Here is a 25,845-nt window from a genome sequence, read left to right as displayed (position 1 = left end):
TATCAAACCTCGCATGGATAATCAACAAGCACAAATTAACTGAAAACTAATTTTAATTCAAATACTTTTCCACAGAATCCAACATGTGGATGTCTTCCAAATCGTACCCAGAAAAACCAGACCACAATGGGATCTCTTCAACTTTCACCAGTGAACTACGCTCCTTTGGAAGAATATATGCGATGTGGTCCCTTTCGGGAGGCGCCGGCCTCCCTATTGCAATCATTACCCCCCTCCACTCCCCAGTGCCGCGTTTGGCTAATAATTCAAATCTACGAGCAAATTTCAGCCATGTGTAGGGCAAGTCTATTACCTCTCTTCATCAAAAAGAAAAAAAGTGTACTACCTCTCCAACTTTTTAATTTCGACATGTGATTGAAGAGCATTATTTTTTTGTTTAATTTTTTTATTTTTTAAAATAATTGATGTGGTTCCAATCATATACACGACAAACGTTAATAACTTATAAAAGAATTGTAAGTATAACATTATCTTTGCATGTTTACGCCGCTCTCGTGTTTCATGCGAAATCGTCTTAACTCTTTCTATTTAGTGCTCGTCTAATTTAATAGTTTCAAAATGCGTTGTTTAAAACAAAAAAAAAAATAAATAAATCGCCATCAATAAAAATTTGACTTTAAAAAATTTAATTAAACGTTTTATAAAGTCACGTAGTGTCATTTGAAATTTTGACACTACATTAATTCAGCAAAATAGAAGTAAGATGGAAGTGTAGTACGTAATATATATATATATATATATATATATATATATATGACTCATAAGATTCCATGTGAGTATTATTTGGAGAAGGTATAATGGTAGATTTTCAAGAGATGTGGAAAGGAATATGATGCCATTTCTATTCACACCCAAACACGACGAAAGGCCTTAGTGGAAATGTAATTCAACTGAGATTTAGTGGGTCCCAAGAACCGAAGCCCCCCACTCGAACGGCCCTGATTAATCCAATCGGGTGGTTCACACCGATCTAGAACTAATTTGACTAGGGGGAAGGAATAACAACATGAAAGTCATCCAAAGTTGCTAATTTTTTTGCTGACGTGTCCCGCACTAGCACATGCGGTCCACGTCAAGAGGCACGTGACATCATCGGCTTATCTAAGGCTTGGGCCGGGTATTTTTTTAAAAAAATAAATAAATAAAATTGTGGTGATTTTGAAATCCGACGGCTGTAATTAGATTCCTTACTTGGTTGGGTAGAGAATGAGTTGGCCATGCGCATTTTTTTTTTTTTTTTTGGTTATGCGGCGGGGCCCACGGGCCGACCCCACAAGTCCACCTCCACCGCCCCACCCACTATCTCTAATCGCATGCCTTTCGTGCTTTTTTGGTGGGCCCCCAACCACCTCCCCGGAGAAGATGCCCCACATCTGACGGCTTCTGATCGCCGCCAATTCAGCCCTGCAGATCTACCTTCTATTGCCCTATCTTCCTATACGATAGTGCTAGATTCACTAATGCTACTTAATTGGAGTATTTGTACTTCGTATGTGTAGTGGTGAATCAACAACAATTCTTCCTCATAGTGGGCCCCACGTGCCAATAAGACCCAGTCGGCCGGCGACGATGTTGGGAGTCCAAGCCCGATCAAGCTTTCGGGGAGCCCAACGACACTTTGATACACACGACATGCTCTTACCTCCTTGCAAAAATAGCGGGTGACATTTAATTCGATGTCATTGCTTCGTCAAAATCGTATCATGACGGAAAACAAGATACGACATGAGATGTGATTTGTCAGAGTTAGTAACCAAACATCACACACACAGCCAGAATATTGCCCAATTCAGAGGAAAGAGTGCCCATGACTTGAAGCAAACAAGATATTGAGAAGTATGCAACTATTCCATTCATTCTATTACCATACAACAATTTTCAAAATTTACCCCTCTTATTCTTTAAAAGGATATTGACTTAAGCATCAAATTGTTCTCCTATCGCCCGACTGAAAAGGTCACTCGTGTCTATTTCTTCTTAGTATTGCAGGTTTCATTGGCTTGAGATATGGTGTCCGATCAATTAATACTTCATGCATGATTGAACAATGTGTAACATAAGTATACATGCAATTGTATATTTGACTGTTTGTGTACATGGTGAGGAGATAGTCTCGCCCACGGTTTCGTAGGTAAAACAGGTGTCTTTAAATAAAATTGCATGAAATGTTTCGTTTGAAAGTACATTTAAAAAATGACAGTTTGAAAACGTAAAAAAATTTATATTTCCGTGCAGCCTTCAAGTGGGCACGCGAGATTTTAAAAATTGAATCGCAATTTTACAAAATGTTTAATTGAATTTAAAAAATAATAATATTTTCATTAACTGTGTTTTAAAATTGTAATTTTTTCAAACATTACGTTTTAAAAGTGCTAAACCAAACCAAAACTAAGAGATGTTGGCATAAAAAGTAGTTCTTCCCTTCTAATTTAAAGGATTTAAGAGAATCTTAAGAAAATAATTCAAGCGATAAACCGAATATTAATAAATGTCTTGTACATAAAGTAAATTATTTCTCTTGAAGTCATTTTAAAGTTTGATATGATTTGGTAATTGTTTAGTATGAGTGGGATAGGGGGATTACAAGTATATTAGGATTAGTCAAATAAAACCTCGGAAAATCCTTATTAGAGAAAATATAAAGGTCTTAAGACTTTTTATTTTTTTTAAAAAAAAAAAAAAAAAATTAACTTTTTGTTAGTTACTTTTTAAATATTCTCATCACTATAAAATAAAACAAAAATTTCATTAAAAATGGTGCCAAAACTAATATTAAATGGAGAATATTTTAAGAAACAAATTATATTTTCTACTTTTATTGATTATCATCCCATGAAGAACCAGGGTAAAAACAAATATAACTTTTGTTTAATATATGTACTTAAATTAATATTGAACATGGTTGGAATGGTTGACTGCAGGTCAAGTTAGCAATCTAAAGTACATGCAAAGAAGGGGAGATATTAGCATAAGAAGTTGCCGGAGCAGAACGACAGGAGATAATTCCGATGCTTAAGTACTCAGTATCACAAAAGTGAATAAATTAAGATAGAGGATGTGGTCTAAGGAAATGAGACGAAAGTCATTTTTTTACTTGGCGTCTGCTACCTTTTATATTTGATTTATTGTAACCGCCAATCATGTGGCACACACTAATCGGAGTCTTTCCCGTTGTATTCTCTAAGTCCGGTAACTCTTGTAAGCCATCACTTCATGCTGAGATTACGAGAATCCCGATGTTAATGTATCAAAAGATGGGATCTAGTGTGGCGCTTTGCGATTGTATTCGGGGTTTATTGGCAATCAGCCAAGTATTCAAATCCTTAGGCCCAAGCCCAACAAACATTATAGAAATTATTTTTGCAGCAATACGGATTTGTTTGTTTAAATTATTATTATTTTTTTCTTCAATTCTTTCTTGTTTCTTTTGAAACATGATGATTGATCGAGTCAAGCCATTGATGCTCTCCACGTGTGCCCCAAAATTTTGAGGAGCAGGAAGAGTATGATTACGTATGCTGATCAGTTTGTTTATATAGATACCCACGTGGGACCTCTATGATTGATGGATAGAGGGCCCCATTTCATCAATCACAACCATGATTACATTTAGAAACCGATCCTATCAGCATCAGGACCGTTCAATCATTCTGCTTAAAAGACGTGACTGAACAGTACACGTGCCACAGATCAAGGACACCAGCTATAACACCCATTGTGTACCTGAGTGACAAGTGAAAAGTGACAAAAACGGCACTGCATATGAACATTGAGGGACTGTTCGTTTTCTGGATTTTGTAAGATCTACTTTTGCTTGCCAATAACTATCACCAAACCCCATAATGAACAAGTTATTGTGATTTTTTAGGGTTTGATTCGGTTTATTTTGATATTTAGTGCTGTAAAAAATGATGATTAAACAGAAAATATTTTTGATTTGGTGAAAAAAAAGCTTTTATAATCTTCAAAAAAAATGTCAAAACCAACTGAGAAAGCTGAAGAATCCCTCAGGTCGTCTATTACATTAGTGGTATTTGTAAGGCTGTTGTTTTGTTTTCTGGTTTTGGGTGTTCGGTGAGTGTAATCTGAGCTGTAGTTTTGGTTTGGTTGTTAGTTTGGCTGAGTAGTGAGTTTTATTTCCTTGTTTGTGGGGTGTATCCAGTGTTTACTAGAGTGATGTAATCTGTTGTGTTTGGTTTATAAATGCATTGATTCATCCAAAAAAAAATCTTCAAAAAATGCTAGTTTTTTTTATGTCATCAGCCATTGCATGCGGTCGCTATTTTTCGTAAAAATCAAACTCTAAAAATTTATAGTAGCTGATACGTTTTTTCTTCAATAAAAAACATTTTACATCGAAACAAACGGAGTTTAAATTTGTTAAGATTGAAAACACGTGTCTCAAAATCGACGGGTCTAGTTGAAGTGGAATTGAACCTAAGCTTTAGATATGAACTCAAGGAGGGATGCCATTAAGTTGATTTGAGGGCTAAATGTTTGTTTGGTAAGATAAAATTGTCATTAACTGCTTTTAATGGGGCATGAGCAGTTCAAACAACTCTTTCAAACAATCTTTCCCTTTTTATAAACATGTTTGAGACAAAAGGCATTCCTTTTTAATAATAATATTGAAAAAGAGAGGTTTTTGAAAGTCCTTTATGAAAGATATGCTTCGATGATCTCTTACCAATTAAATAAGACTTCATTTATACCTTGACAAATGCCAACTACTGTTCCAAAGAGTAATCCAAATTAATTTAAAGAGTCTGCATTCATCCCGGTAAAAAATAGTACAATTTTTACTATAAATTATAAATTACCACGTTATTTTATAAATAATTTTATTATAAAAATTATAATACCTCAAATATTTTTTCTTTGAGTACTGTTAGAGGATGAATTGATGTAAATGTTGGTATATTCTTGGAGTATTTTTTTTTTTTTTTGATCATTTGTATGAATATAATTGATTCTTCAAATTGCTGACAATAATCCCATAAGCATATATCTTAATTGGTACCCTCAAGCTGTGATCCACCTTCATCATACAATATTAAAGTACTAATCACATCATGTAATTAACTTTACGGACGTAATAAGCATCATCTTTCAGGGTTTGGTTTAGGTTTAGTACGTTCTATTTGCATCAGAACCCGTTGAAATTGACACATATTCGAATTCCAACGAATTCAATTTCAACTAGAACTAAACTGAAGTCGTAAAATCACTATATATACCTACGGGTGTGTGTGTATATATATATATATATAAATCGATCGGGCCGGTAGCAATTTTTTATGCGTTGTTTCTGACGATGTGACTGGCCGGGAAAGAGTACTCCCCATATATTCCATTGAGGTGATTAGGATAATTAACACCCGTGAGTTGTGATTACAAAAGAGATATGGTACAATTAATTAAGTTAAAATCATGTCTGTGACAACAACATTAACGTTAATTGTTTCGATCAATTCCATATGTTTTTTTCAAAAGAATTGCAAGATCGACCGACCTGCCGTTATATTATATATACTGCATATATAGTGCATGGCCACAAATAGGGTGATAGCTGATTGCTTGGCTGCCACCACACTTTACAAACCAGATCATGTTAAGGAGTCGCTTTTCATGATGAAAGAAATACGTTTCGTCAATTCAAGTTTGTGCATGTGGGGATGGAATACCAGTACATGTGTACTACTTTCTTGGTTGAGTCGAGTCATCTTCCATGCCACTACTGTCTTTATGCCTACGTTTTTGGTTTTGTATATATATATATATATATATATATATATATATATATATATATATATATATATGTCTCTTTTTTCTTAAGATTGGTTCATCAGTTTGTTAATGCTTTTTAGACTGATCAGCTTAATTATTACTTTTTGTTTGTTTGAAAAAGTGTTTTGACGTCATATCGATAAACGTGAAATAATTTTTAATGTTTAGTGTTTTGGGTTGTTTGTTAATGTTTTCGTTTTAAAAGGAGAAAACAAAAGTGATTACCCAATTATCAATGATGGATTTAGGGGGGGCCGCTGGGCCGGTATAGGCCATGACCCCCGGCCCCCTCAATTTCAAAAAAGAAAAAAAAAATAGAAGATAAAAAATAAGAATTTAACCTATTAGCTTTTACTAACAAATTTATTTATTTATTTATTTTGCCCCAAATCCCTGTTCATAGAAGCTTCTGACTCCGTTCTTGCTAGTTATGATATCCTATAAAGGCATAAAGTTAGTCATACATTGGGTGAGCGGATTACACATATTGAGCAAGTGGATTATAAAAGCATTTATGAGTGCTAAATCTCATATTGATTCATTTTAAGTGATTATATATAGGAGCTCCAATTATTACTTGATTAATTTTTTAGAGTACTAATAGCACTAATATAACCAACTTTTTCTGTGTTCATTACATATATTTGTGTATATGCGTTGTGAATATAGACCTTTTATTTGTACTATAAAGTTTAATTCAATATTAATAATATATATAAAAGATGTACTAATAATACGATCTACGAAAAAATATTAATTAACGTCGTAGTTGTTAAAGACAGTTTTTTCTCCAAATATTAATTTAATATTAGTTCAAATAATATTTTTTAACCCATAATGGGATGGCTAACATGTCATAACTAGCTATAGTTTCTAAAAGTTTAAATTAAATTGATAAAAAAATTATTAATTTAATTATTTAATTAATACTTTAACGCTCACATTTACGTGTAGACTTAAGCTTCTTTTGAATAAATGAAGTCCAACACGTAAATAAAATATTTAATTGAAATGAAAAGTGAATGATAGAATCATAAAGACAAAGTTAAAACTCGTGGCTTTCACTTTAATACCATATTAAATTATTATTTATCTCAAAAAATTAAACAAATAAAAAATAATTAATCATTTAATAATATTATAACACACACTCAATTAGTACATGTTAAATTTATGACCCAAAAAGCAATTAAGCTGATTTGTCCTTTGTTATGTGCACATGATGATGAGGCATGCAAGTAAAGGTGGCCAATGGCCAATGGCCATTATAAGCCATGCATTAACTCTTGATGGCCTATCTCATGTATGTATAGTGTATACATGGATGCATGCATGCAAGAATTAATGGTGAAAATATATATATATATATATCCCCGATTTGGCATCCCTAGCTGTAGCATTAATTTTTCACTCCCTACTGGCTACTGGGCTCCTACTATGATGAGTAGCACTGGCTGCACAGCTATGGTTTTGTGGATTCTGAGTCACATTGCATGCTCCATGCATAAAGGATTTGTACTGATCATAATACCATTATTGGGGTCTGGTTGTCTCAACTATAGGGCATTTAAAGGGATGGGAGCTGCCCCATAGCTAGCCACCTTTAGAGTTGTCTATCTAAAGCTAATTCTTACCTATAATATTAACAAATAATTCCAACACAAAATATTTATAAAAAATATAAAAATAATTTTCATCTTTGCGTCACCTCACAAGTCACAACTCAAATCTAAAAACACCTCCAAAACATTGACAAACAAAGCATACGGGTCCATTTGATAATGCTTTCAGGGTTTTTTTTTTTTTTTTTTTTTTTTTTTTTTTTTTTCTTTTATTTTTTTTTATCAACAAATAACTTTAAACATAAAATATTCAAAAACGCTTAAAAATTACTTTTACTTTTATCTCAAATAAAAACGTTTTTCATCTAAAAAGCTAGCAAAAAGAACCACCCAAAGAGTACTATGATTTCCTTACAATTAATTTGTGAAATGATTAAATAAAAAAGAAAAATGATTTGTGAGTTTAATTAGATAGTAGATTTGTTTACTATATACTCTTAATCATTAGTCGTCAGTATATAAAAAAATTATGTTAAAAGTTGTAGTACGTATCTCAAGCATTTTTTACGAAGAAAATTTTATGTAAATTACCATTTTAATCGATTTATAAAGAATTTGTAATAAAAATTGTAATTATGGTACTACTCATTTGTCCGTATGTACATGTGTCCGTGCGCGGGGGCAAGTTCTTTTAGGTGGAAATTAAAAAGTTAATTTAAGAAAAATATGAGAATCAAATTACAAAATGATAATTCTTAAAAAAAAAAAAAAAAAAAATCTTCAAATCGTACCAATAATTGTACCCCATAAAGACATGCATGTTACTATATATACTAGAACGTACAGGTGATCAATTATTTTCTTTATACGATTTGTTCTTCGTTTTGTTTTCCTTTTAACTCCAGAAACCAACACCAGTGGAATTAACAAGTTCAATTAAAACACACAAAGGAGAGAGAAATCTGGCTGCCTGAAAAAAAAAATATGGAAGAAATCTGATCACTTTCCCCACTTTTCTGGTCAGACCGATCGAGAGGTTTCAACCCACCACCACAGGATGTATGTATACATGTACAGACCCACCCACGAAGTTTCATATGATAATTACCCGCAGACATATATATATATATATATATATAATACTTCCACCCAGAACATTGAGTTAAAATACTCTGAAATGAGAAGAATATAATTATAGTATTTATCTCCTCTCTCTCTCTCTCTCTCTCCCTCTCTCTCTCTGTGAAGGGTGATACATACATAGTACGTTCACCAGACAGTCTAAACATTCCTTTTCCTGCTTTTATAACCAGTTTGAAGAAAAAGAGCTGAAGACACCATTTGCATCATCCTCTTTTTTCAGTTGCATCCATGGACACTGCTCAATGGCCACAGGTAGAAAGATCCAACACTTGGTCTTTGGGTTGTTGATTCTATATGAGACTATGGTTTTCTTTCTGGGTCTTGCTTTTTCATTAATTGTTTGTTTTAATTTCTTGTTTATTGGGCACTTTTTGGGTAAAAAGAAAAGTATGGTGGCATGTTCATGGCTAGTGTGCCTAGTGCAAGTCCCCACCTAATTGGATTTAGTTCTTATCAGTTCTTGAACATATTTCACTTTATCTTTCTCTTTTGCTTATATGATAAAGGAAAAGAAACCCTTTCTTTCTTTTCCTTTTTTTAGTGTAAAGGCAGCTAACTTGTTTTGATCTTCTTTGTTTGATCTTGAAGATTTGTTTTTGTGGTTGGATTTTTTAGGAGATTGTGGTGAAACCAATAGAAGAGATACTCACCAACAGTAATTGTCCAAAGCCTGAAGCTTTAGAGAGGAAAGCAAGGCCTCAGAAAGAACAAGCTATCAACTGTCCAAGGTGCAATTCAACAAACACCAAATTCTGCTACTACAACAATTACAGCCTCACACAGCCAAGATATTTCTGCAAAACATGTAGAAGGTATTGGACTGAAGGTGGGTCTCTCAGAAACATTCCTGTTGGAGGCGGCTCAAGGAAGAACAAGAGGCAGTCATCATCTTCCTCCTCCTCCTCAAAAAAGCTTCCTGATCTTAAGATCCATGAGGGTACTCAAGATCTCAATTTGGCTTTCCCAGCCACTCAAGATTTCAGAACTATCTCTGAAAACAGCAACAAGAACCCAATTCCTGCTACTTCTTCAACTACTACTACTACTCCTACTACTACTACAACTACATCTCAGCTTTCAGCTTTGGAGCTTCTCACAGGACTTACCTCAAGAGGTTTCAATTCTTTCATGCCGATGCCAGTTCCTGCAGATCCAAGCTCAGTTTACACATCTGGGTTTCCCCTGCAGGATTTCAAGCCATCCTTGAATTTCTCTCTGGATGGGCTAGGAAGTGGATATGGGAATTTCCAGAGTGTTGTTCAAGAGAATAGTGGGAGGCTTTTATTTCCATTTGAAGATTTGAAACAAGTCTCAAGCACTACAAGTGGTATTGAGCAAAGCAAAGAGCACGGAGATTCAGCTGGGTATTGGACTGGGATGTTAGGTGGAGGATCATGGTAAAGAAGATGAAAGATAATTAATCTGGGTCTATGTTTTGTTTTTTCTTTTTCTTTTTTTCCTTTTCTTTTTCAATTATGGGTTTTAGGATGTGGGTTACTTGTTTGGATTTCTTCATAACTAACAGATAGGATACCTGGCGGGTTTCTTTCTCTCCTTTGGCTTTTCTATTTGCCTTCTAATCATCTTGTTTACTCTTTGAGCATGGTGGGAATTTTGAAGCTTCTTTTAGGTTGGCTTCAGGAAAGGGTGATATGATATGAGATACTTTATAAGGATAGAGGAAGGGATCAAGACATGCCCAGAAATTTTTTTAGGGTTAACAAGTAGAGAAGGGAATGCACCATCACCATGCCCTTTATTTCATGTAATTTCTTCTGTCACAAAATCAAGAGCAGATCGAAGGGCATCCCACTATTGTTATGTGTCACATTAATTGGCTTGGGACAAAAAAGAATGTATAATGTGCAAGTTTTTCATCCAAAAACTATGTAAATTTGCAAGTCTGTAAGGAGTTTCTTGAATGAAAAAAGCCTCTGTTTATATATTTATATATATTATGTAGTATTTTCAATTTTGCAGTGGTTGCTTTGAATTCTTTCCATCTTTTATCTTCCTATATATTCTGTTTTCTTGCTGTCTTTAAACAGGTTTTCTGACTCTTCATTCTTCCAATCATCAAAGCAAATCTCCATTGAAGCTAGAGAAGATCAGTAGCCAGGTGAGAAATCTGATCCTTCCACATGACATTTTAAACAACTCTGCAGAAAAGCAGCTCAACCTTTGGTTAATTTAGAACCACTAAACCTGCCTCAACCAAAAGGCTCACCTACTGATTTCTATATCTAAACAGTTTTGAAGACTCCCTCACATTGCCACCACCATCACTATACGAAAGTCATTGCTTCCATGCCACCCTTTCCCATTTTTTCTCATTGAAATATTGAGAAAGATCTGACAAAGCCTTCTTTCTATGGTCCTGGAAGGGACCCACAAACATTCCCCTTGGCAAGTGTGCTAAAGAATAATACACCCCACTAAGCTGATGATATCCATCCAGATCTAGACCATCCATATATATATATATATATAAACTACTTTATTTTGTTTCTTTGCTGTAAGCCACTTGGTGTGCATGATAACTAAGCAAATGTTAGATCCATCACCGCAATTGGTAAACTTGTGAGAATTTTTATGAGACTCACATGTCCTAATAAGTTAGGAGATTGTTTGAAATTTTAGATTCTGTAAGTATTTTCTTATATTTACGGTCTAAATTGCTAAAAATCTCTATTTACTACCGATCGGGTACCTTCTATCATAGATGTCTAAGTGCCAAATTTAGGGGTGTTGGGGAAATCAGAATATTCCAGCCACCCAAACACTACTTTAGCCCAAGTTGACAAACCATATATATTCCTTGAGCACCAAGGGTGGTGCATAGGTTCAAAGTTTTTCTGACCGCGAATAGCAAGCTATTAATGGAAAAAGGAAGGGGGAATGCATGGGAACAAATTAATTTGTGTTGTTGCCTGGATGGATCATTTAAAGCATGACTTGGGAATGAGGATACCCTATAATTAGGGTTTTTTTAATTCGGTATCGGGATGTAGAACACACCTGCTTTAGGGCAATTTGGGGTGTGAGGCCCACCTGTCCGGGACATGTCAACCCCACAACTTCAATAGTAGGAGATTTCGATTCTAAGTCGATTTTGCAATTACCCAACAGAAAGCCACTTAAGAGTATATCTTATGAACATTTTAATGAAATTCTCACAATATATATATTATGCTCATCATTCTTGCATCAAATAAAAGAAAATGTTCAAACTTATCTCTCATAACCATATTGAATAATTCAAAGAGCCAAATGTTTCACTAATATTCTATAATTTGTTCATAAATTCAACTGTTGCAAGTTTTTGTTGATTACTAAACGAAAATGTCCTTTTTCTTTAATGCATGCAATGCATTACTTTTCTCACTCGTGGTAGAGGCTTCGGGCTGTTTGGATATGCGATTTTTAAAAAATTTATGAATACTGAAAGAATTTATTTTTTGAAATTATATTTAAATGATTTAGAAAATCTGAGACAAAATTAAAAAAAGTTTGATAAAATCTTAGTAGAATTTGATATTTGAAAAACAATATTTTAAAAACTTTTCTCACCCAAACATGCCCTTCGCTTTTCCAAATCAATTAGATGCTGAATGATTCTCAAGTTCAAATTCTGTAATTTCCTTTTTAAAAGAAAAAAAAAATAGAAGAATTCACTTACTCCCTCTAAATTACCAAGCATTTTTCAACCCATTTCAAGTTTCAAACACTCCCCAGTCCCCACTGTTTAATTTTTTCTTTAATTTAAACTGCTAGCATGTAAAATGTCCATTATACTCCCATAAAATCTTTAAAAATACAATTATACTATTAGTTTAAAAAATAAAAAGTTAAAAATCATAATAATAATAATAATAAAAATAATAATAATAATAATAAAAAGAACGACTTGCAGTCATGTTTCTCATGTTTTTTGAGAAACTTCACTTACATCCTCTAATTTAGGAACGGTTTTGCAATATAACCTCGAATTTTTAATTTTTGAAAATATTAGTAGCCCAAAAAAATTTCCGCAAAAGACTTGAAATTAGCAAAAAGGAAATAAGTGGTCTTCTTTGGAGTGCGAAAAGATAAGAAAACGATCTTTTTTCTAGAAAATGGTATGATCAGAATTTCTCAATGCAGAGTGCCAGTGTGCTTTTTATGTTTGATTTCTAGAAACGACGTCATTTAAATCGACGTCGTCTTTGAGCGTGATACACATGGGTTTGCATCCATCCGCTTAATTAGGGTTTGGCTGCTAATATGTTTTGGACCCAATTATATATATATATATATATGACCAGATGCACACCATTGATTATACGTGTGTTTGGATCCTGATCATATCTGAAGACGACGTGTGATCCAGATGGCCTTACGATTTGCATTCGATTTGGATTTAGTGCAATACATAGGATATTTTATATACATGTTGCACTAGCTTTGATCTCGACCATTTATATAAAACGAACAATCAATCCAGATCCTAACAACAGTGGAGAAAGAAGAAAAAAGTGTAGCCATCGAGAATAGTCAAACCACTCCTTTGGTCAGTCACGAGGTGATTCGCCGCCTCCCCACCCACCCCTAAAACCAAATTTGGAAAGGGAGAGAATCCTCTCTATTCAGTGTGATGGCGAAGTTGTCTTTTTAATCTTTTTTAATTTCAAATTGAGAGGATCCTTGTCCCCTAAAACCAGCCAGCTAGTAGGAGCGGCTAAACCACCCTTTGAGGCTTAAGAGAGTGGTTCGGTCACCCCCAATGGCTTGCATATCAAAGCAAAACCTTGAGAAGTACGCAAGAGTATTGGAAGCCACATTTTTATTCCACATATATTATACAATGTTGTCATTGCGGTCCTAATAAACTCTCGATTTTTTTAAAAAAAATTTAAAAATTAATTTAAAAATTAGTTAAAACTGTCACATCACTATTGCAGAATAAAAATGTAATCCGTACCCAAAGAGATGTGAACAGTCGAACAGGTGAGTCCTATTGTGTAAGCTTTCCACGTTCCATGCTATCTTCCAAGGGAAACTTAGCTCTGCCATCTCCCTTCGATTACATCTCACTGTTAACGAGAAGATACACTATATGTACGTTCACAAGGAAGCAAAAGCAATTTTTTTTATTATTATTTTTCTCTTAACTAAAAGAGATGTGTTAGCTTCAGATGATAACGAGTTTAATAGCATAGCATCATAGAGTTCACCAATATTAGCTGGTATAAAGAGGAAAATACAATGGAACTATTTCTCCAGAATGCGATGAACAGCAGTGATAAAGGTAAAAATTTTGCTTCAATAAGGAAAAATATTACACCCTTTCCAGTCTCAACATCTGTACAGGGATATCAATTGGAATTATCAAAATGATCATCCTAAAAACAGGAGTAAACCAAACTTGAGTGTCTTTCACATTTCAGCATTGATTCCAAATATTCGGACCTTGTGCATATTTGGGAACTTTGCAACGACCAGCACAAATACTGCCAAAGTGTTAAAAAGGAGCATCGGATGCTGATAGTCTGTTGTGTGTGAGGCTATCAAATACCTGCCAAATCAAATATTCGATAGTAAGAACACGCTTCTTATTCAGGTAGTACTACTTTCAACAAAAATTTGAAGTCTTGGACCTTCGAAATTTACAAATATATCCCGAACATCAGATCATGACAGGTCTCAAGTAGAAAAAGTTGTCTTCATAAGCTAGTAGAACATGTGATATACAAATGAATAAAGACTTTCTAAGATGAGATAGTACCCTTTTACAATCAAGAAAAGCAACACATAATGAGAAAACAAAGAACTGGCTATGGTCCCAGAATATTAACAATTTCTATCAATAATGAAATACAGAGTAGTATAACAAAACATTCCCAAAAAAGAGCCTTGTGGGAGGAGCTTTGTTTGCCAAGTAAATCAAGGAAATATGTCCCCCCCCCCCCCCCCCCCCCCCCAAAAAAAAAAAGGACGAAGAAAAAGAAAAGAAAAGAGGATAAAATAAAAAGTGTAAATGGCACCAAAAGTTAGATGTCAACTGCACAGCAAAAATAAGAGTTTAAATCCGACTTAACAATGCCTTATAGAGTTCCTACAACACACACCAACCCCCAACATTGATTAGCACCATATAGGGAGCTTCAGATACTTATTCAGGTTCTTATTCCTGGTGTAAAGAGTACTACTTTGAGGGGATGGATGGATACAGTCCGGGGTTTAAATTCAGAAAGGTTGCTTAGAGAGGGGCATGATCATCTGTGAAGTCAGTAACCACCTCCTTAAACCCATCACAAACCATGCACCAAAAGTGTTTTTTAAGTGTAAGAAGGACATCAGAGCATTTGATGCTATGACTACAATATACATTTCATCTGTTCATTTGATTAAGAAATGAACTTCATGAAATGTGAGATACTTACAGGACAACAGGTACAACAGTCAAAAACTTTCTGTTGCGAGTGAGCTGCTTTCCATTGTCTATCTGCTCCCACCAGGTCAACCTATTGTAGATACCTTGGTCTTCAGCAAATGGTGTTCCCTTCTTCCAATGAAAGAAATGATACGTAACCTGATTGAAGATAGGGAATCACAATATGAAAAAAGTAACTTAAACTGATAACAGGAAGGTTATAAGTAGGCAAAGTAAAGATGAACACGTTAATTCTTGTCTAGATCATTAAGTGGAATTATTTTAATATAATAACTAATTCCATCTCAAAAACATCATTTTCCTCTCCAACTAGATACTTGACTTGCAAACAGCATAATCTCGAGAAAACAAACTTTCCAATAAAATTCAAGTCTTAGCAAGTTGGTGAAAACCAAGTAGAGACCATTTATCTTCATTCCCCTAGATGATTTTCCAGTGGAAAAGAAATATCATTCTCAAAAGTCAAGAACATAGTGTTAAGTAAAACAAGAAAGACAAAAGAAGAAAGAATTTCACGCATCAGGAAAACAAACAAATCATACTATGTTGGTAAAGACAATACAGCACCTTCCCACAGTCACTCCAGGCAGCACAAAAGAAGGCTAAACAACAAGAGATAATTCAGGAAAGATGCCAGAACAATAACCGTTAATGGCTACTCATTAAGTTGCTTTTTGCAGTTTATCCATACAGGATATGGAACATTTCCTTGCAAGGTTCTCAACCGTGATAAACTAATTACAGAAGCACATGTTGATTCATCCACACAAAAACAACATTATTATCAAACTTACGTATAACACTATCTCATAATAGATTAAGAGAAAACGATTGATAAAATTGAAAGTAGGATATAGTGAAAAACAATCTCCATAGTCAAAATTATACTATCTTATTAACATATTGATGCCAATGACATGTTGATCAATATCTCATATCCATATGTTACTAAATTTGGGAAAAAAGCCTAGTTAGAGAGGTAAACGAGGACACAGCCATAGATAACACTGAGTGGCAATTAAACGATCCATATAGCCAATCCTAATCAGTTGGGGTTAAGGCTCAGTTGATTTGAGTTGAGTTGCGAAAACTAAAGAGCCTAAGCAATCCAATCCAAAAGTAGAAACTACGCATATAGTTCTTTAAACTACGAAGAAAATGTCTGACACCCACCTCAGAATTAATAAGGGTAACTCCTAGCCTATAAGCTACACTAATGCTCATATTATATAGAAACAACTTATATTATATTCCTAACCATTCTAGTCGCCCTAAAGCAGACCATATACCCCAAGCAGTTTCTAGCTAGAAATTCGGTCACTTTTATCACATAACTATTAAAATATTTCCATTTTAGCATTTAAATTAACAATATTTGGTGAAGAATGCCCAATTACGAATGTACTACTCTTCATGCCAACAACATGTTGATCAATGAGTCATATCCATAAGTTACTAAAATGAGGGAAAAGAGCCTAGTTAGAGAGGTATTCGAGGACACGACCCCAGATCAGACTGAGTGGCAATAAAAGAACCCATGTAGCAATCCTAATCAGTTGGGAATAAGGCTCAGTTGAGTTGAGTTGAATTGAGAAAACTAAAAAGCCCAAGCAATTCAATCGAAAAGTAGAAACTACACATAGTTCGTTAACCTACAAAGAAAATGTCCGACATGCACCTTGGAATAATAAGGATAACTTAAAAATGAGGGAAAAGAGCCTAGTCGGAGAGGTAAACAAGGACATGTCCCTAGATCGGTCAGAGTGACATAAAAGGATCCACAAAGCTAATCCCAAGGGGTTGGGATTAAGGCTTAGTTGAGCTGAGTTAACATAACTAAAGACCCTAAGCAACCAATTCAAAAGTAGAAAGCACACGTTCAACGCCCACCTTGGCATTAAAAAGGTAACTCCTAGCTTAAGCAATACTAATTCTCTTATATTATACTCCTAACAATTCTAGTCAAACTAGAGTACACCATCTACCCAAATTTTGGTTACTTTCATAGCATAATTGTCACAAAATTTCCATTTTTAGCATCCAAACTAACAATATTTGCGAAGAAAACCTAATTACCATTCGAATTAAGCTTTCATGGAAGATATCAATCTTATTATAAACCTAGCAATCAATGAATTTTTTCCTTAATCGATCAAACAAATCAAATCCTCCAAAACTAAACCCTAAGTTTTCTAATTAAACAAAACAACACAGAATCGAAATTCAGATAAAGTATTCCGAACTATAAAAGAGAGGGTTACCAAGAAGTGGAGGAGGTGGACGATTGTCCAGGCCATGCCGGAGGAGCAGTTGAGGACGGAGAGTACGATGATCCACGAGAAGAAGAGGATGAGGATGTAGGTCGTCCACACGCCCGGATACGTGAACCACTCCGTATTCCGGTTCAGATCCGTCGGAGGCACTGCTCGGACGTACATGTTCTTTGGCCTTTCTCTCCCTCACAATACTCCCAAATGACCGATTTATCCAAAACCCGAAGATTTATTAGAATTGGCAGCTACGAGAGCTCGGGTCGTCGGGTCGTTGATGTCGCGCGGAGGGAAAAAGGGAAGCGTGGTTATACTGATTGCCTGATTGGGGATGGTTTTACCGGTTATTTGGAGAAAGGGGGATTCGAGGGTAGACTTGGGATTTCGGTAAGTATAGATGGAAGGGACATCTCCTAAATACCAAATGAAAAGACATTAATTATTTAATTAAGATAATAATAAAAAAATTTATAAATAGAATAAAAAAATATGATATATACTTAATATACACTCCACCTATCCAAGTCATAGTTCGAACCACAAGTCCTGACTAGACTAGACAACAAAGGCAAATGCAAAAGATCAGAACAAGAAATGGACTAGTCTGTGTCAGCCTGATGCTTGCTTTGATTGCAACACTGAAGATAACCACTCCACAAAATATCGTAGAAGGCCATGATTTCAAGCGAAGAACTTGCAAGTAAGCACAGAATCTGACACGACACCTGACAAAGCTCATACCACGTTAATAGATGCCACACATAAAGTGACCATTCCAAATACACCATTTTTCTTTTACTGTCATAAGCATTAGAGATTTTTTGTACTAGCAATTTCAAAAAGTCTTCGTCTATTTTTACTTGTTTTGCCGACATGGGCCGATTGAATTTGGTCATGCAATCAACTGTATTGAAAAAGAGCTTTTACAAGGCTAGTGTTTGGTTATTGGAAAAGAGCTTTTGGTTTATTCAAGTCAAATCATCAAGTGCAATGTCGATGGAACCAGGAAAACTAGGTGGGGGCTGCACCGACCAGCTGCAGAGGAGCGGCAAGAGGAGGGGTAGTTGATGCCAAACTTGTCTTTGCAAGCCTAAAACAAGTGGAAATTTATTATAGCAACAGAATTATCAATGACTTCAATGATTAAGCTGGTCGGTGGGCTTACATACACTCTAAAAGAAATTGTCCGTATACCATAAGGCCATTTTTTTATCGGTTTAGTTTATAATATAAGTAATGATTTAATATAATATTAAAGTAAAGGTTGTGAATTCAAATCCCCTTTTTATAATTTATTTTTCATTTCAATTGACTATCACCTCATTTGTTGAAAAAGAGTTTGACCCTAGATATAATTTAAAATTTTGAAATAAATAATAATTTAACACAAGCTCAAATCGAACTTTTTTATTACATTGTTATGATCCACCAAAACCCACCTAAATGGAAAATGATTATGCTTTTAAGCATGCCCCGGATATAATATAATATGTTTGGAAACTACATGGAAATGTAACCCAACTCCCCCACCCCCAAAAAAAAAAATTGAAATAGAGCTTAAATCTGTCAAAAGACATGATTAAAATTGCAAGCTTGGATCCATTTTCTTACTAGTTTGTTGTTGTTGGGGAAAAAAGAAAAAGAAAATTACTTGCTCCATTCAAATTGCCCACTACGTGAAAAATAACTGCACAAATTCACTGTTAAAAGAATAACTCTTACTATATGGAAAATAACCCGTCCACAATGTGGTAAGCATCGAAAGGACTATTCCTTTGGAATCTCCCATAAAATGGGGCACACAACTCGACGTAAGGAGAGTATCTCTTTTCTCACTCTCCATTCGGTTTTTATTAAAAAATCATTAATGACTTAAGCATCGGAGGCTCTCCCAGTGCTCCAAGACCGACAATTTTCGATGACTCCTCTCTTTTTGCAGGTATCTATCGCTGGTTCGGCCCCTCGAAAAATTGTTTAACGAGTTGTGATGCACAAAAACCCACCTACATGGACAATGGTGATCTATTAATCATGCTATGGATTTGATAATATGTTGGGGGTTTCGATTAAATGTGTGGAAAATTACATGGAAATGAACAAAATAAAAAATTTCAAATAGAGCGTAATTCTGTCAAAATACAAGAATAGAATCATCACCATCCATCCCATTTCATAAACAAATTACAGCACAAAACGCTGCAGAGAGAATTCAAAGGCTAACAGTGGCATTGGTAACACTGTCTAAGCCCTGCACTAATCTTCTCTTTGCAGACTTGGTTCTGTAACACCAGACCTCAAAAGCCTCCGTCAAGTCGGGAAACCGAAGAAGTTGCTGGGTTTTCATCCAGTCTGCCAGAATATCAGCCTGATCATTTGATGGCAATGCCAGAATCAATGAGACTATTGCACCCTCGATGCTCTGACACAGGTCTTCATTCATCTTGTAAGGAAAACTGGTCTCTTCATTGCCCTTTGAATCCAAGAGAGGCTTCATCTTTCTTATATAAGGGAGCCATGTCTTTAGCAGCTGCACCCGGCACGGTGCCGGAACAATCACATTGCCATAGCCAACTGCTTCCAAGACTTTAACAGTCACTTCTATCAACTTTACTTTCAAACCCCACAAAATAAAATCAAGTTTCTTGTCTTCCATGATCCCCAAAACACTAGCAGAGATTTCAGCCCACTTTGACACAAAGTCCTTCATTAAGTCCATCTTGGGAAGTATGTTACACATCCACTCAATATCTGATAAGGTCTGCAAAATTTTATCCTCTGCTGTCTCACATGCAAGGTCAGACTCCGAAAGCAGGGAGGACAACTCATTTTCAAATGAAGAACAAAGCTTGGAAAGACCAACTCTTACTACTGATTTTACTTCATGATCTGCTGTAACTAATGGCGTATCTTCATCTTCTGCCAGCATGTATTCAACTTGTTCTTGAGCAGAAGTCTTGAGCTCATCTCCAAAGGGAGGATATGATCCGCCAATGGACATGGCGAAGCGAACTGCAGAAACAAAAACATTTTTTGTGGCACTTAATTCAGCAGGTTGGATCCTGGCTAATATGGGCATGGCTATTGGACCCAATTTAGTGACTGCTTTCAAAATTTGTTCCTCTTCCTTGTCCTCCCAAGGAACCGCCTCCAAGTATTGGATGCAGCTCTTTGCGATTTCTTCACAATGCAAGGCGACAGCCGCTTGCAGAATACCAATTGCAGATCTAACAGAGCCCAAGGACTCCAGAATCGAGTCTCGAGAGAGATACAGCAGCCTCAAAAGATTAACATGGTCATCATAGTCAAACTCTGAGCAGTGAATATCAATGCAAGTGCTAGAGCCTGGATGGGATAGCTGACTGGCAAAGAATTTGCTCCTATTTATGAGGATGGAGGAGTGACAGTAGAAACATTCAGGTCTTCCTTCTCTATTTTTCAAGCATATGATAGTGTCACTGGTGCTCTGGTCACCAAGTTTGCAAGTCTCAGCTACTATGGTTTTGTCCATGTATAAAAAGGAATACGACTAAATTCATGTTTTATGCAATCAAAAGAATGAGTCTCGCATTGGAGTTCAACTGTAGAAAAGAAAAATAGTCAATCGCATAAATTCCACATGAATGACAAATATATTTATGTTCGACAAAGTGCGACAAATTGAATTGAATAAATTACAACGCAGTGGCTAATTCATACATTTAAAGACTGCAAAACTAGCACAAACATGGCCATCATTGTGCATGTCTCCAATGGCATAGGAACACTAAGAAAAGGTCCTGTATTTAGGATCATATACCACTTACATGCCTAGAAAAGCAAACAAGATAACTAAACTTGCTATAAGAAAAGAAAATCCCTACGACGACAGGCATGTCTAGAAACACTTCAAACTCAGGGCTATCTTAAGCTTGCTGATAATCATATCTACCTTGGTTTCAGCACCAATAGAGAAGTCATTGTTTTCCCACAAGGGAAGGAATGGAAAGAAAACTATAATTCTTCCACGGAGCATTCCTCTGGTGTTATGCCTCTCAAACTAACATGCCTCTTAGCAGAATCATTACCAGTCCGCAATGGCATAGTATATGACCTTCGTAAATTCTTTTATATGCGATAACGTGATCGTATTCATACCACAAAAGATAGACAATTTGCCAATCAAAATTCATCATAGATTAACTAACACAGCACAAGCCTCAAGTTAGCGAGATGGGATGTGTAACACTCCGAACAACCTCTTTATTCGGGGATTAAAATTCGGGGTGCTACAAGATGGGTATGCTTGCTAAAGATGAAAGTCCCAACTTTCCTACGACAGTCAAGGATTATCTCAGACAAATCTGTTACTGTGACAAATTTCAGACAAATTTCTAACATTATCACGTTTAAAGTTTCAACTTTTCCTACCACTCTCATGTTATCCAAACAGAACCTATATATCAAACCATATCGCTAACAACACTCATAGCCTGATTGAACCCATATTTGCAATTCCTGCATACTACAGCTCTTATACAGCTAGTTCACGAATCAATGTTTATTTGGGAAGCATCTAATTCGTTAAAAGGTTTTTTTTTTTTTATTTTGAAATAGATTCCTGGTGAAATGATCACCGAAGAACACAACCCAGATTTTTTCCTCAGAAGCTGATAAATGAAAATCAAATTTTCCATTTAAATCAATACATGCCAAAACCCAAAAGATATTTGATTATTTTCTGGGTTGGAGAGGGTAAATCAATACAAAGAGGAAATTTTTCCAAATGGGTAATCGTTGAAAAAGCTACTAACCTTGTAAAAGTGTACAGAAACGCATCAACTAACCGCAGGTGAGCTTGTCTTTCCGAACTTGAAGCCCCCTCCATTAGATATTTAGGACTCTTGGGAGTTCAGCTTCAGTTGTTGTCACAAACATGAAAAAGCCGAAAGTCCCAAATGACAGCTATGACCTTCTGTTGTTACAGGTTAACCATGATACTTTGCTCACTGACAACTGACAAGTGGCATATTGTAAATTACTTTTAAGGGTAGAATTGGGCAATAGACCTAAAACAAATTTCATTTTGTTAGTGGAGATCTCATGTTAAAAAAAAAAATTAAAAATAAAAAAAAAATATATCAAAATACAAAATTGAGGAAGAATTCAAAGGTTATGTTTGCATTTGCAGTTTTAAAATGTGCAATTTAAAAACATAATTTTTAAAAATGCAGTTAAGTATTTGATCAAATCGTAATTTAGTATTTAAAATCATAGTTTTAAAAAATGCACTCTCAAACGATAAGAATTTTCAGTATTTTTTTTAAAATATATATATAAAAACAAGTTTAACTCTATTTTTAATTGAATTACATGCATTTTGAACACGTAGCACTGATATTGGGACATTACCCTAAAGTGGGTGACAAATGATTGGCAGAGACAAGTGTTGTTGTGTTTGATTAGAGACATGTTAGCAAAACCACCTTTGTTAACCCTTTTTTTTATAGAGTAAATTAAGTTCCTTTACTCAAAGGGCAAAGAATGTGAATAAAGGGATTGAAAGTTGAATTGGGTAAGACAACTTTCATATCCTTTATGGGTAGTTTCATTTGATTTTGCTAACTTTAAGGGTAAGAGGCTCAAAGCCCCAAAAAGTAGCAATTTTTTCCATTATTTTTCTCCCAACTTGCTCAAGTTGCTCATGCACGTGCAAATTGTTTAATTCCCTCAATGCATACGGGGAAGAATTTTTTTTTTTGAGTGGGATGATATTAAGCATGCATCACGACAATTATTTGAATATTAAACAATCTTGTGTCAAGATCCATCTATTTGCTTCTTGATCCAATTGCCTACAATTAAAAATTCATTGTAATTATATGTAATCGATCGAGTTTTTTTAATATGGTCTATTTGTCTGAATAAGTAATACGTGAAAAGCTGTAATGGATGATGACGGCTTAGGAAGGATGACCGAAGTGGTTGTTAATAGAGTTAAAGTTACCAAATTCTAAGTAGTTGGTATCAATTTATGCCTAATCGCTTTACCTATAATTCATCTAATCATATTTTTTAAATGAATCATATTTAAGTGAATTGATTTTGTAAAAGATTCGTTGCAGAACAAATAAATTCATTTTTCAAATGATTCATATCGTCAAGTGTTTCCATTCATCAAATGATCTTTGCCACAGGAGCAAATGTATCTAAACACTTTATTCCATACCTCTCGGTGAAATCTTTAACTACTAGATGGGCTTTGTACTGTTAAAGTGTGCCATAAGAAAGAAGTGCATATGTCTAAATGATGAATGAATAGCGGGCACTTTGCTCTTAATTTCGTTGTATTTGAAATTTCTCAATCAAGATAGAATGAGTTAATGTGCATGTCCCAACACTCATATAGATAGGTTGATCCTATCACAAACCTTTCACAATTGCAAGAAATCTCCTAAAATTTGAGTAAGGGGTCTGAACTCAAGATTATTCCTCAACCCAAACTTTTAATAAACCTAAATTATTCCTCAACCCAAGATTGGGTTACTTAGAACCAGTAGCCGTAGAAGCCTTAGCAACTTTCTATCCCTTTTTCTTTTGCAAAGAAATAGGTTTACATACTATTATTTTAGAAGGTGATGCGCTCCAAGTAGTTAAAGCGATGAAACCCAATGATCGTAACTGAAGTAGATTTGGACAACTAGTAGATTCATTATATTAAATTCTCTAATCATGTTAAATTCTTTTTCTAATTGGCAGATTCATCATATTAGTAGAATCACTAATAAGGCGGTGCATGGCTTAGCTCAAGCTGCCATTAAACAGTTTATAAATCAAGTTTAGATGGAATAAATCCCTGAATATATATGTGATATTGTTTTCTTAGAGCAATCTGCTTCATTTCTTTTATTGAATTATAATAAATGCCAGTTTGAAAACGTGGAATAATTCACGTTTCTACGTAGCAGACATGTAATGCATTTTTAAAAACACACGATTTTAAAAGCCAAATCACAATTTTACCATTTACTTAACTGCAATTTTCAAACTTAAATTTTCAGGTGTTTTAAAATTAATATTTTTTCAAACTAATGGACACCAATTACCAAGCAATCGTCAGATGCTCTAGCCAGACAAGCCCAATCTAATTTTATTGACCCACACAAATTCTACATGATGCAAAACACAAGTTAAGTCATCCTCATGGGCCATGCCTACAAACTGCCTACCCATTATGGACCAAATCCTTATGGCCTAGAATGGAATTTGTTTCTAGCCAAGCCCACTTTTCTGGTCTATAACCTTGGAGATTTGAAAATGGGCAGTTGGGTAAAGAAACACATTTGTTCGGGCTAATATGATAAGTGTCACGTGAATTTACAAATTGATGTAACAGTTCACGTGGTATTATCAGTATCACGTCAATCAAAATTGAATTTAATTATTTAATGGTTGACGGGAAAACGTCTGGAGTATTATAAAATCAATTACAAACTGATATGACAATTCATAATTAGTGAGATAATTAAGAGTATATGATTGTCTAAATTTTTTGTTTAACTAGTTCACCGATTATGTAGTGTCACGTGAGTTTGTAGAGAATTTTGTAAGAAAATTTATAGTACTCTTAGCTGCACTCGTAGTTGACGTGGTAATTACCACGTTCACTGTTAAATTGGTTTGTAAAAAATTTATAGTAGAAATTATTGTAGTATCCCTATCATTACTCTAAAGTCTTAATTATAAGACAGATTATAATCATATAAATTTTATACCGTAGAGCTATTATGGGGTTATCCAAATTCTAATTATTAATATAAATAATAATTTATATCTTAAAATTTTAATTATTGAAATAAAAATAATAATTTATACATTAAATTAATCAAATTATAGATCATTCAATTAAAAATAATAATTAATATTTAATCGTACAAAAAAAAGTAAAGAAACACAACAACACAAGGACAAAAATAGACACACTGAACAAAAGGGTCAGTGATTAGGGATTACGTCTGATTCCATCATCGTGCCTGACACAGTCATCATTCAACCCAAGCCCCCATCATGATGACGTGGCGGCATGAGCCTTGAGCCCTCTGGGGACCACATCATCTCGGTGGTCCCCACGGCAGTCGAGCCCCTCGCCCAACCACAGCACGGAAGGAGAAAAAGCATCTGAACCGTCCGGCTCGTTGCTCCCTTAATCATAGGCATGGAAGCCCTCAAAATAACCAGCCGTCTGATAGACCCGTCTATCAATGTCAAGGAACGGCCACGTGTCCGGCCATAAGTGGAATAATCGGCTCTCGATTCTCGCGCACCAAAAGCAATGGTCCACAGCTTTTGTAGCTGATAGCTACCGACAATGACCAGGGCGAGGATTCTCTAGGGCTTGGTTTATTTTAGACACCAAAAACAACGAAGAACACCTTTTATATTCATTTTTTTTTTAAATAAATAAATTTAGACATTGATTTTGAAGACGTGTTATTAATTAAATCATGGGTTACTTGAATAATGTGATAATCAATTACATGGTGGCATATTCTTTGGAAATCCTCTCCCACTTGATATTGAAATTAGAGCTTAATTATTCCTTCTAATAACTTAGGGCATGTGTTTCATGATCAAACCCGCAACAATCGAGCGA

General features: G+C 35.0%; 3 protein-coding genes across 3 annotated transcripts; 1 reads left to right on the top strand and 2 right to left on the bottom strand.

The window, feature by feature from the left end:
• Positions 1-8,296: 8,296 nt before the first annotated feature.
• LOC133854790 (dof zinc finger protein DOF4.6) lies at positions 8,297-10,466 on the top strand. Its single transcript, XM_062291063.1, has 3 exons — positions 8,297-8,429; positions 8,684-8,765; positions 9,129-10,466. The coding sequence occupies exons 2-3, from the start codon at positions 8,742-8,744 to the stop codon at positions 9,912-9,914; spliced, it is 810 nt and encodes a 269-aa protein (XP_062147047.1). The 5' UTR covers positions 8,297-8,429; positions 8,684-8,741; the 3' UTR covers positions 9,915-10,466.
• A 3,329-nt stretch (positions 10,467-13,795) lies between these two features.
• On the bottom strand, positions 13,796-17,599 carry LOC133855031 (uncharacterized). Its single transcript, XM_062291325.1, has 3 exons — positions 17,208-17,599; positions 14,936-15,084; positions 13,796-14,067 (listed from the first exon to the last, which is right to left on the bottom strand). The coding sequence occupies exons 1-3, from the start codon at positions 17,382-17,384 to the stop codon at positions 13,929-13,931; spliced, it is 465 nt and encodes a 154-aa protein (XP_062147309.1). The 5' UTR covers positions 17,385-17,599; the 3' UTR covers positions 13,796-13,928.
• A 1,710-nt stretch (positions 17,600-19,309) lies between these two features.
• Positions 19,310-22,169, bottom strand: LOC133854832 (BTB/POZ domain-containing protein At3g05675-like). Its single transcript, XM_062291100.1, has 2 exons — positions 22,007-22,169; positions 19,310-20,794 (listed from the first exon to the last, which is right to left on the bottom strand). The coding sequence occupies exon 2, from the start codon at positions 20,722-20,724 to the stop codon at positions 19,426-19,428; it is 1,299 nt and encodes a 432-aa protein (XP_062147084.1). The 5' UTR covers positions 20,725-20,794; positions 22,007-22,169; the 3' UTR covers positions 19,310-19,425.
• Between the last annotated feature and the right edge of the window lie 3,676 nt (positions 22,170-25,845).

The sequence above is a fragment of the Alnus glutinosa genome, chromosome 13 (genome assembly GCF_958979055.1).
Source record: "Alnus glutinosa chromosome 13, dhAlnGlut1.1, whole genome shotgun sequence".
In the NCBI taxonomy this organism is placed as follows: domain Eukaryota; kingdom Viridiplantae; phylum Streptophyta; class Magnoliopsida; order Fagales; family Betulaceae; genus Alnus; species Alnus glutinosa.
This window is presented reverse-complemented; position numbering and strand designations above follow the sequence as displayed.

Bases quoted from the DNA above. Each gene is read 5' to 3' on its own strand.
- LOC133854790 (XM_062291063.1), top strand. From the start codon at position 8,742: ATGGACACTGCTCAATGGCCACAG. The intron at 8,766-9,128 runs GTAGAAAGATCC...TGGATTTTTTAG, and splicing joins ACACTGCTCAATGGCCACAG to GAGATTGTGGTGAAACCAAT.
- LOC133855031 (XM_062291325.1), bottom strand. From the start codon at position 17,384: ATGTACGTCCGAGCAGTGCCTCCGACGGATCTGAACCGGAATACGGAG. The intron at 15,085-17,207 runs GTAACCCTCTCT...ATCTTCAATCAG, and splicing joins TCCACCTCCTCCACTTCTTG to GTTACGTATCATTTCTTTCA. The intron at 14,068-14,935 runs GTAAGTATCTCA...TTGATTTGGCAG, and splicing joins ACTGTTGTACCTGTTGTCCT to GTATTTGATAGCCTCACACA.
- LOC133854832 (XM_062291100.1), bottom strand. From the start codon at position 20,724: ATGGACAAAACCATAGTAGCTGAGACTTGCAAACTTGGTGACCAGAGC.